At 41.5% G+C, this 12,547-nt stretch overlaps 1 protein-coding gene and 1 pseudogene across 7 annotated transcripts in view; both read left to right on the top strand.

The window, feature by feature from the left end:
• The first annotated feature begins 8,145 nt into the window (after positions 1-8,145).
• LOC113195465 (NADH dehydrogenase [ubiquinone] 1 beta subcomplex subunit 4 pseudogene) lies at positions 8,146-8,511 on the top strand (annotated as a pseudogene).
• Positions 8,512-10,665: 2,154 nt separating this feature from the next.
• Prpf40b (pre-mRNA processing factor 40B) overlaps positions 10,666-12,547 on the top strand; it is a 58,157-nt gene continuing 56,275 nt past the window's right edge. For 2 of the 7 annotated variants that reach the window (XR_003302411.2, XM_026407051.2), the window contains exon 1: positions 10,666-10,760. Coding sequence is in view for 3 of the 7 variants with exons in the window: in XM_026407051.2 (XP_026262836.2) it covers positions 10,758-10,760 (3 nt within the window). In the remaining 4 variants the exon portion in view is untranslated. Of the gene's footprint in view, positions 10,761-10,785; positions 10,900-12,288; positions 12,384-12,547 lie in introns of those variants that run through there. The other 5 variants (XM_026407052.2, XM_026407050.2, XM_026407054.2 and 2 more) reach the window with 4 other exon arrangements.

The raw sequence follows: 12,547 nt of genomic DNA, 5'->3' as shown, positions 1-12,547 counted from the left end.
CTTTACCACTAAGGAGTTACATCCCCCTCCTCCTTTTTTAAAATTCCAAGACAGGGTCTTGCTAAGTTTCTGAGACTAGCCTCAAACTTGCAATCCTCCTGTCTCTGACTCCCGAGCTGCTGGGATTACAGGCATGCACTACCACATCTGGCAACATGTTTCTTTAAAAAAACCTTTAAACGTTCTGCTCCCAAACTACTAATGACTAAAAATAGGAAAAAAAACAATTAGAAATAATTACTTTCTGCTATAGTTTGGGTCTTAAATGTCCCCCAAAGGTCCATACGTGAAAGACTTGGTCCCTAAGTGGGCACTATTGGAAAGTTATAGAACCTTTGGGAGGCAGGCTCTGTGGGGAGGTCTTCAGGTCCCTGGAGGTGAGCCCTGGGAGGAGATTGTGGGACCCCATACTTCTTGTTGCCTGACTCATGATGTAAGTGCTTTTGCTCTATCACCACACACTTAGTCATTGCCATCTAGCACTCCACCAGAAGCAACAGGGCTCCTTAGTCATGGACTGGAGCTTAAAAACTGTGAACCAAAATGACCATTTTCTCCTTTATTTTTTAGTGTTTTTTAGTTGTCAATGGACCTTTATTTTATTTATTTATATGCAGTGCTGAGAATGGAACCCAGTGCTCCACATATGCTAGGCAAGCACTCTACACTGAGCCACAACCCCACCCTGCAAAGACAGCTTTTGAAATTTTTAAAAATTAGAACCAGTAAATAACCAAATGGGAATATGTTTGCATTTTCCCTGAGGATCAAGGCTCAATTAACACTTTTAGTTACTGAAAGTGATAATCATGGCCAGAGATCTTTTTTAAATATATGACCATCATTTTATGCCCAGGACCTAGAACTGTACCTGGCACATAGTAGGTACTTACTAAACACTTATTGAATGAATGAACCACTGAATATGCAAATGCAAATATGTATACAGCAAATAATTCTTCCTTGCTACTAAAGATATTATTATTTAATAGATAAGAAATTAAACATTGTAAGTACATTTTTTCAGTATTTCATGGCCACTTAGTCACTTGTTACCTGAGACCTGTCTTTCACCTTCTATTCATTTGTTTATTCAAAGTTAATTCTTTCATTGGCTCATTGGTTCAACAAACATTTACCCTTGGTAACATGCCATGTGCTGTATTTAGGGCCAAGTTCTGGAGATAACAGAAATGTGTAAGACCTAGTCTGTCTTTGAGGTACCTGCACCTGGATTATGGATACTTATCTATCTACACATTGGGTCCTGGGTGGTTCTTCAATCCCTTATGATTTCAGAGTATATTGTGGTTTCCCAATGACTTACTTCTGTTTCCTGCCTGCCTGACTTTTCTTCTCTTCCTGCTTTCCTTCCTCTTCCTCCTCCACCTCCTCCTTCATTTTCTTCTTTCCCTCTCTCTTTTGTGGTGCTGAGGATTAAATCCAGGGCCTTGTGCATTCTAGGTAAGTGTTCTACAACTGAGCTAACATTCCCAGCCCCACATAACTTATTTATCCTCACAAACACATACAAGCCAGCTAAAGCTCAGAGAGGTTTATAAGATTTACCTAGTTACAGAGTTGGAAAATAGAGAGTTGGGACTCCAACCTAGTTTCCTGACTCCCAATCTGGGGCTCTACCTCCTTACCTCCCTCCCTATTTTCTGTTAAACTCAACCATACTGATAATTAGATTAAGTATAAATGACCTAAACAAATAATTAAAATTCAGGTATTATAAGGCTCAATTAAGAAAACCCTAAGATCCACGCTTTCTACACAAAACACACTGTTTCCCTCTTTTTTCTCTTCTTTTCTTTTATGGTGTTGTGGACTAAACCCAAGGCACTTTGCCACTGAGCTACATCCCCAGCCCTTTTCTTTTTTTTTTTAATATTTATTTTTAGTGTAGAAGGACACAACACAATGCCTTCATTTTTATGTGGTGCTAAGGATCGAACCCAGGTCTCGCACGTACTAGGCAAGCACTCCATCGCTGAGCCACAATCCCAACCCCAGCCCTTTTCATTTCTTATTTTGAGACAGGGTCTTGGTAAATTGCCCAGGCTAGCCTTGAATATGTGATTCTCCTGCCTCAGCTTCCCAAGTAGCTGGAATTACAGGTGTGTGCCATGGTACCTGATTTAAATACATTTTAAATAGAAAGAGACACGTAGATTAAAAGTTAAAAAGACTGGGGAAAAGAGCCAGGCATGGTGGTATACATCTATAATCCCAGCTACTCAGAAGGCTAAGACAGGAGGATCACAAATTTGAGGCTAATCTGGGCAACTTAGCCAGAACCTGTTTCAAAATCAAATAAAATGGACTGGGTATATAGCTCCATGGTAGAACACTTGCCTAGCAGGTGTGAGGTCCTGGGTTTAATCCCTAGTACAGAAAAAGATAAGAAAAAGAAATTCATGAGAAGTGGCATTTACCTGTAGTGCCAGTTACTCAGGAGGAGGCTAGAGGATTCCTTAAGAGAAGACATGAATTATAGTGCCAATATCATGAAAAAGAAGGAACATCACTATAGATTCTACAATGAGAATAATAAGGGAGTATTATTAAAAGGTATTATGCCCATGAAGTTGCAGAGATGAAATGGACAAATTCATTGAAAGTTATAACAAATCCAAGTTCATTAAGATGAAAGAAGAAACCTGGATAGCCCTAAATATACTAAAGAAATTGGGGTTGTAATAAAAAAAAAAAAAACTTTCCCTCAAAGAAAGCTCTATCCCCAGATGGCTCATAAATTGTACAGAACACTGAAGAATAAAATAATCCAGCTCTAATTAACTCTTCCATAAAATTTAATAGTAGGGAACACTTTTCAAATCATGTTATGATGTTAGCATTACCTTGATACCAAAACTAGAGAAAAACATTCCAAGAAGAAAGTACTATAGACGAATATCTCCCACAGAGACATAAAAGAAAAGGAATTAAAAGCCACTAACTGGAAAAAATTATTTGCCTAACATATATTTGATTAAGGACTTGTATTCAAAATATGTAAAGAACTATTACAATTCAGAGATAAGACAAATAACACTGTTTTTAAAATGGTAGAAGAGTTGAATAAATAGTACTAAGTCAGGGCTGGGGCTGTATCTCAATGGCAGAGCGCTTGCTTCGCACATGTGAGGCACTGGGTTCAATCCTCAGTACCATATAAAAATAAACAAATGGGGGCTGGGGTTGTGGCTCAGTGGTAGAGCGCTTACCTAGCATGTATGAAGCACTGAGTTCCATCCTCAACACCACATAAAAATAAATAAATAAAAATAAAGATAGTGTCCACCTATAACTAAAAATATTAAAAATAATAATAAATAAATAAATAAAATGAAGGCATGCTGTCCATCTACAACTAAAAAAATATTTAAAGGTACCATATCATTAAAGAAGATATACAAATGAGAATTGCACATATGAAATGATTCTCAACATCACTAGTGCATTAGGGTAGCGCAAGTTAAAAACACAAGATACCAACTCTGATAAGAATGAGTTAGATGATAAAGAACATGAAGATACCAAAATGTTTAGAAGGATATTGGGAAAATGAAAAACTCATATTGCAGGTGGGAATGTAAAATAGTACTACCACTTTGGAAAATAGTGTGGTAGTTCTTTCTTTTTTTTCCTTTGTTTTGTTTTTTGGAACTGGCAATGGAATCCAGGAGCCTTTTGCCACTGAGCTACAGCCCCATCCCTTTTTTATTTTGGGTCAAGATATCACCAAGTCATGGAGGGCCTTGCTAAGTTGCTGATCCTGCCCTGAAACTTGCAATTCTTCTGTCAGCCTCCTGACTCATTGGGATTACAGGCGTGTACCATCATGACTGGCCAATGTGACAATTTTTATTAAAAAAATGTTAAATACATACTACCAAACAGCCTAGCAATCCCATTCCTAAGTATTTACTAAAATAAATCAAAACAAATACCTATATAAAATATTTATAAGTGGCTCTATTTATGATAACCCAGACTATAAACAATGAAAACCCGCCAATTGGTGAATGAAGAAACAAACTGCAGTATGTCTATGCGATAAAATGTACTGCTTCATACTAACAAGGAATGACCTACTACTCACATGCAATAACATGGAAAATCTCAAAATAATTATATGTACTAAGTGAAGGAAGCCAGACACAAGCCCTACAAACTCTATGTTTTCACTTACATGAAATTCTAGAAAGAAGATAGTGGAGAAAACAGATCAGTAGATGCCAGGAGCTGGATAAGACAAGAGGAGACTGACTACAAAAGGGCACAAAGAAAGTTTTTGAATGAGGGAAATGTTTTATGTCATGATTATGGTTATAATCACAATACTGTACATATTTTTGAATATTCATTGTACTGTACACTTAAAATTAATTCATTTTATTATAGTTAAATTATACCTCAATAAAACTGATTTTTTAAAATGCAACATTTCTGAGTGCAGACTCTCAAGTAGCTAGGATCATGCCTCTCCTCCTAGCTACTTGAGAGTCTGAGGCAGGAGGATCGTATGTTTAAGACCAGCCCAGGCAACTTAGCTAGGCCCTGTCTCAAAATAAAACATAAAAAGGTTTGATGATGTAGCTCAGTGTAGCACCCCTGGGTTCAATCCCCCAATATCAACACATACACACAACAAAAGCAGTGTTTTATATGCCTAAGACTGTGGAGGAATTGTGGGTAGAGAGTTATGCAAGGGGTAAGAAGTGAGGAATTCACTGAAGGGAGCAAAGAAGTAAACTCGGGGCTGGGGTTGTGGCTCAGCCGTAAAGCACTCACCTAGCATGTGAGAGGTCCTGGGTTTGATCCTCAGTACCACATAAAAATAAATAAACAAAATAAATTTATTGTACAAATAAAAAGTAAATATTTTCTCTCTTGTGTGGCAAGTCTTTTTCATACTCTGGCTTCATTTTCCAGACATTAGTCCTTCTGAGCCCTTCTCCCTATGGGCAGCTCTGTGGCCAGCTGCAACGCTTTCATCACAGTTCAGAGACTACACTTGGGTGGTCACTAGCCCAGGAGAGATGGTCACAAACTTTAAAAAATAGTGACCAAATAAACCTTTTTCAAATAAACCTTTATGCTGAACCTTTTTCAAATAAACCTTTATGCTAACCTCATTAAAATAAATAAATATAGTATCTTATTAGTAAATATTTAAAAGTTCAACTTCATGACATCTTTGTATTATAAAGTCATTCAATGTCAAGAAGCCTATTTTGGTGAACCCAGAAATTGGATTTATAGAACATACATATATGAGTATTTTTAAACTGCTATTTAAAAACAGACTATATTTAAGATTTATGGGTAAAAATGGTAGGTTGAACACATGCATCTAAATTTGTTTTACTGGAAGCCCACTAAAACTATAACAAATATTTTTAAAGGAATAAATCCACTAAGGACAGGAAAACAGGAAAGGAGACAAGAGCACAATTTTAGGAAAAAAGGAAACCAATTGGATGAGCAAATACTCAGACCAGAGAAGAGATACTAAAGCTAGCAGGGCAACTGCATGGCAAAGGGGATTGGTTGTGCCAGACCAGAGATTTAGCAGTTTCAACTGTCTGACCCTCTGAGAGGAAAGAACAGGTACTACCATCAGAAGTTCCCAGCCAGATCACTGTGCAGAGCAGTTCATGATCAACAAACCCACATGTGTACTTGAGTGCATGGGGTGGGGGGGGCTTACACTTCCAATCATCTTCTTGGTAGCCTATCCTTAAGTGTGAACAGACAACCAATGATTATAAGAATTCCAAGAAAAGAACGTAATATGGAAGACAGAGACCAAACCCACAGAAAAAGAAATTTGGAGCAAACAGAGATTATGCAGAAAGAAGAAAAATTGAACAAAGCTTCCAGTAATATATTTCAAGACAAGATAAGCTATTGTAACCTGAAACAAAATAAGATGCTGCAAAAAGAAATATTTGGAGAATAAAATAAAGTGAGAGCAATAAAAATCTTTAAAATATGAAAAAAATTCAATAGAAGGAAATAAAGTGGATGGATTCTCCCAGAAACATAAAAAACATGGAAAATTGGAGAGAAAAAATATAAATTATAAGGACAAGCCCAGCAGGTTCATCATCAAATCATAGGAGTTCTGGGGCTGGGGATATGGCTCAAGCGGTAGCGCGCTTGCCTGGCATGCGTGCGGCCCGGGTTTGATCCTCAGCACCACATACCAACAAAGATGTTGTGTCCGCCGAGAACTAGAAAATAAATATTAAAAATTCTCTCTCTCTCTCTCTCTCTCTCTCTTTTTCTCTCTCTCTCTCTCTCTCTCTCTCTCTCTCTCTCTCTCTCTCTCTCTCTCCTCTCTCACTTTCAAATCATAGGAGTTCTAAAAAAGAACAGAGAAGATGGAAGGGAGAAAATCATCAATGGGATAACTCAAGTCTATTGCCTGGCTGGGGCTGTAGCTCAGTAGTAGAGCACTTGCCTAGCATGAGGGAAACCCTGAGTTTGATCTTTAGGACTGGGAAAGAAAGTGGGGGCAGGGGTAGTAAATCCAGAAAGAAAGAAAAAGACAAGGAATATAGAAAATAAAAGACCCAACAAAGCACAGTGTCAAAAAAAAAAAAAAGTGGCCAAGAGAATGGGAAAGAAGATGCCTGGTTCCCAGATGTTGCAGCAAGGGTCAGGGATAAAGATTGGAGCTTGTCAGAAGACTCCAGCAGAGATTGCTTCAAGGAGATGAAATGGACAAAATGGGAAAAAATCTTTTCCAGCTCCTCCTCTGAAAGGGGATTAATATTCAGAAAATATAAAGAATTTAAAATGCTTAAAACAACCCAATCAATACATGGGCAAAAAAACTAAACAGATATTTCTCAGAAGAAACACAAGTAGCCAACAGATATATGAAAAAATGTTCAACATCACTAGCCAGGTGCAATGATGCACATCTGTAATCCCAGTGACTCAGAAGGCCGAGGCAGGAGGATTGCAAGTTTTAGGCCAGCCTCAGAAACTTAGTGAGGCTCTAAGCAACTTAGTGAGATCCTGTCTCAAACAAAAAAGGGTGGGGGTGAGGTGGGATGGTCTGGGGATGTGGCTCAGGGTGAAGTACCTCTGGATTCAATCTCCAGGGCAAAAGGAAAAGAAAAAAAGTTCAACATCTCTAGCAATGAGGGAAATGCTAATCAAATCTATACTAAGATTTCATCTCACTCTAGTCAGAAGGGCAGTTATCAAGAACACAAATAAAAATAAATGTTGGTGATGATGTGGGGAAAATAGTATACTCATTGTGGGTGGAACTTTAAATTAGTACAACCACTCTGGAAAGTAGTATGGAGAGTCCTCAGAAAACTAGGGAGTAGAACCATCATATGATCCAGCTATCCCACTCCTTGGTATTAATCCAAAAAGACTAAAATCAGTATACTATAGTGATGTAGCCACATCGATGTTTATAGCAGAACAGTTCACAATAGCCAAATTATGGAACCAGCCCAGATGCCCATAATAGATGAAAGGATTAAGAAAGTGTAATACAAACACAATGGAGTTTTACTCAACCATAAAAATGAATGAAATTATGGCATTTGCAATTAAAGATGGAATGGAGAACATCTGTAAGTGAAATAAGCCAGACTCAGAAAATTAAGGGTCAAATGTTTTCTCTCATATGTGGAAGCTAGAGCAAAATAAGGGAGAAAAGTCGTGGGGGAAGGGATTGGTTATCATAAAAATATGGGAAATATCAGTGGAACTGAAGGAGATCAGGAGGGATGAGGGACAGGAAAGGGAAGGAAATGCAGAATTAATTTAACAAAATAAGAGTGAAAGGAAGATCAGAAGAGGAAGGAGAATTAGGGAGAGTCAGGAGGGAAGGGAAAGGAGGGGTGGAATGGGAACAGAAATGTAGTAAATCAAATTTCATGCATGTTTGCTTTTTGTCAAAATGAACCCAATTACTGTGTATAACTATAATGCTCTAATTAAAAAAAAACAGATGATGAAATGTGTAGAATATCTACTGTATCCTGCTATTCTGAGAAGAGATGCAGACAAACTCTTGTGGGAAGAGTTGAAGCAAATCTTGTAATAAATACATAGAAAATTAAGCAAATAAAAACACAAGATAGGCACCAGGGTTCCAAGATGTCATTCCCAAAGTATAACGTGTCACACCTGGCCACTCTGCCCCCTACTCTGGACCCAGCCTAGTTTCTCTGGAAATCAGGAAGACTCAAACCCAGTGGTTGGCCATAAAAGCCTGGCTTTAAACAGGATTATCTGCTTCATTCAGAACCATGACCATAACCACAAAAGGGTCATGGAAGATCCTGCCTTAATTCACTGGACCTATGCAAGATCAGCAAATATCTATCTGAATTTCAGACCCACTCCCAAGAACTTAATCTTAGGTGCTCTGATTGGAATTGGATCTCTTTTTTTATGGTATTATGTTTTCAAAACTAATAGGATAGGAAGGAAAAACTTACCTGGGAAGGGAAATTACACTGAACATTTAATATATTAAGTCTGGCAATGATAACTAATGTTTTCTTGCTTTCATAAATCTTCTATTAATCATTAAAAAAGAAAGAAAACACAAGATAATGATTAATTCCAGGAAAAATAAAATTTTTTGCAGGAAAGGAAGTTTTAGTTGTTTACCTGACTCAACTCTTAATAGCATAAGTAGTCATAGTGTTGTAAGAACTGAAGATTGAACTAACAAAAAATTATTATAGAATTAAATTTGGCAGATAGCAGATGATGGGAAAAGAACTAAATTCTCAAATCTGCCCTGCCCATGTTATTTGTGGAGGCTGAGACAAGACTATGAGGCAAGACTATAAATGACTCACACACTATCACACTATTTCTTTCTTTCTTTCTTTTCTTTTCTTTTTTTTTTTTTTTTTTTTGGTACTGGGGATTGAACTCAGAGGTTCTATACTACTGAACTACACTCTCAGCCCTTTTTTAAAATTTTGAGACAGGGTCTCACTAAGTTACTAAAGTTGGCCTTGAACTTGCAATCCTCCTGCCTCAGTCTCCCTAGTTGCTGGGATTACAGACATGTGACACCATGCCTAGCTACATACTAAATATTTCAACGTCATAGACTAAGTTAACAAATTATTAAATATGTTTTAAATTGCTAACTTTATAAAAATATACCTTCATAAGGTCCTGGCAGATCAGGTTCTAAATGAGAATTTTTGAACTCTCCAGAATTCTACACTAGAAAATGTTCTTGCCTGGCCCCTTTGTGCTCTTGACAGAGCCTCATAGAGAGTCCTATGGACACCCCAGCTTGTGTTCATGCCTCTCTTTGCAAACAGCTGCCAACTGGCTACTCCTTAGGCCCAGGTCATCAGCAACGTCCTCTGAGAGGCAGGTATCCAACCAAGAAGCTGGTGCAGGCTCTGAAACCAGGATCACTTCCCATCCTTGTCACCTTGGGGCAGGGTGGAGAGACTAGGGCAACAGCAACCGTAGCTGTCATTTTGTGTGTGTGTGTGTGTGGGGGGGTGCTGGGGATCGAACAGGGGCACTTTATTACTGAGCTAGACCCCCAGCCCTTTTTAGATTATTACACTATTTTGAGACAGGATGGCTCGCTAATTTGCCCAGGCTAGCCTGCGATCCTATAGCCTCAGCCTCTCCAGTCTCGGGGATTACCGTCGTGGACTACCGCGCCCAAGTGTCTTTGGAGACCAAGCCCAGAGAGATCAAAGGACTGGAATTCCCTCGAAGACTTGTCCGTAGCAAGAAGCACCTTCTGTGCAAGGACTTATAGAAGGTGATTTAAAAAGTATATCTCAACTGTCAATAATTTCGTGTCCTTGCAGCCTATCTACACAACTTGCGGCCCGAGAACCACTGCTTGGCTTTAGAAGGTGGCTTCCAAACTGGGGTTCATGCGCCTAATGACGGACCTGAAATATCTTCTTTCCTGGAGAATTCGCAGAGCCTTCCAAGGGTGTTTGGGGTTACAAGTCTCTTATTTGCGTAATACGTATTTCACATTTTTAATTCCTATAAAAGATCAGGTCCCCGCTCTCTTTGAGTTCACCACTTTATGAATTCAAAAGTAGCTTCCAGATTCCGTAAGTAACTTCAGGGTCAAGTGAAAAGCACGTGTACAGCCCATAAAGGCAGGGATTTGGGGGATTTATCATTAAACATATTTTGTTTTAATTTCATATTTTGTTTAGTGCCTGAAAAAGGTACGCTCAGTAAATAGTTCATGGGTTAATTAATTTAAAAGTGCAAAAATAACAAAAGTTTAAAGTGTCCTATATATTGGAACGAATGCTTCGGTTCATCCTCTGGTCTTGAGCGCCCGCGGGGTAGTGAAGGCCGGGGGATGCGGCCTCAGGCGATGTGGTGCTGGAGGCAGGTTTGGAGGTAAGAGTAGCTGAAGAGCGCTGGCGGCGGGAACCTAGCTTATAGTTGCTCCGCGGAGCCCAGAGTCTGTCAGTCAGAGGCGGGGGGCAGGCGCGCCCCGCCTCCTGGGGGCGGGTCCTGGACCCAGCGGCGCGGGGGTGGGGCCTGGCTGTCCGTGTCGGGGGGCGGGGTCCGGACCGGGCGCACCGGGCCGGTTGGGGGCTCCGCTAGTCGGCGGGAGCAACCGGAGTCCCGGCCATGAAGGGGTGCGACCCCCGACTGGCCCCGCCCTCCCGGCTACGGCCCGGCCAATCAGAGCGGCTTTTACTGGCGGGTGGGCCGAGCCGGCCCAGCTGCTCGGAGGCTCTGGCATGGTAACGTCCCCGCGCGGGGGTGGAGGGGCCCGGGGCGGTCCCACAGCGCCCCCTGCGGCCCGGGCCGTGGCCTGGGGGGCGGGGAGGTCAACCGGGGTCCCCAGGACCCCAAGGGAATACGAGGGGAGCAAGGGGTGAGGTAGGAGCCCAGGAAGGGGATGGAGGCGGGGATTTGGGGGAGAAGGGGCGGGGGAGGCCATGATGAAGCATGGCGGGGGGGCGTGCGGCCGGGTGCTGAGGCGGACGAGAGTTGCGCGACTGGGTGAGGGTTGGGAGGAAATAAGTGAAGGATGGGTTTGGGTAGAAAGGTTGAGAAAGAAAAGAGAGGGTGAGAGATGAGGAGACCACAGGACAAGGGGAGAGGTAGTGACCACAGTTTCTTTTCCTGGGCTATTTGGCATGCCCCCTCCCCCTCCCCCAGTCCCAGTGGTTGTTCCCTTTGGAAGCCCTGGGTGCCCCTTAGGACCGCTAGGGGACTCCCTCCTTTCCCCGCATTTGCAAAGCCTTGTCTCCTGAGGTAAGGAGGGCTTCTGGCCCTCACCGCGGTGCTGGGTGGTCCGAAAGATTGAAGAGCAGAGGCCTCTTGGTCCCAGCCCTGGCTCTGCCATCAGCAAACTGTAACTACTCTGTGTGACCTTGGGCAAGTCACTACCTTTCTTTAGGCCTCGGATTTCTCATTGATTTAAAAAAAAAAAGAAAAAGAAAATGGTATCCCAGATCTCTTTCAGCTCCGAAATCGGGCAGTTTTTGAGGATGAAATTAAGGCCAATGGGTTCTAGTACGTGAGGAAGCATGAAGGAGGCAAGGCCTTCAGCTAGGCTGGAGAAAATCCCCAGGGATGTGGGGGAGGAGAGACATAAAGCCTCCAAGGCTCAGCCCGCTAGCCAGGGCCTCTGGAATTCTGTTGGAGGAATGGGAGGAGGTTGAACCCTGACTCTAGAAAGACCAGGACCAGATGTAACATTCTATTCTAAAGAGGGAGAGTGAGGAGGTGATGAGGGAGTCAAAGAAGCCAGGGAATACATTTTCTAGAAAGGCCCCCCAGGCTCTTTGGAGAGTAGGAGGAACAGTAGAGCTAGTACAGGAGTGCCGAGTGGGAATGTCTTGGATCAGGAATGGAAAGGTTAATGCTCTATGGGGGTGGCTAAAGAAGGATAGCAGGTAGATAAACTTCAGGGTAATCAGTTGGTCTCTAGCTATTTCTTTTTCTCTCCTTGCCACCACACAATGCTGGGGTTCCAATCCAAGGCTATTCATGTTAGGCAGATGCTAAACCACTGAGCTACAGCCCGAGCCCTCGGCTGTTTCTATTTGATGACTGCCTCCTCTTTCTGAGAGATGTGCCTTCCAGTCTTCATTTTTCCAACACCTCCAGGGAGGGAGAATGAGTCAGACCAGGCGGACCTTGGGATCCCTTGGTTCTCTGAGGATTTCAGGAGTGTATGAAGATTGGGGTGATATGAAAACAGGGGATTGAATCTGAGAATGAGAAGTACCATCTGTAGTGCCCTCCTCCTTGCTGGGAGGCAGCTTTGTGGAGTGGTTGAAAGCACAGGCTTTGGAATCAGACTGCTTGGATTCCAAACCTGCCTCTGCCATTTAATCTCTTGAAACCTTGGTCAAGTAAGTAATTTAATCTCTCTGAACCTCACTTTTTTACATATAAAATGGGCATAAAAACCTCTTAGATGGGGTTGTGAGGATTAAATGGAGTGTTTGGCATAGTATCTGGCCCATAATAGTGCTCAGTAAAGATTATCTGCTAATGGTTGTTATTCCCATTTTCC

Source organism: Urocitellus parryii, chromosome 5, assembly GCF_045843805.1.
Source record: "Urocitellus parryii isolate mUroPar1 chromosome 5, mUroPar1.hap1, whole genome shotgun sequence".
Lineage (NCBI taxonomy): Eukaryota > Metazoa > Chordata > Mammalia > Rodentia > Sciuridae > Urocitellus > Urocitellus parryii.
This window is presented reverse-complemented; position numbering and strand designations above follow the sequence as displayed.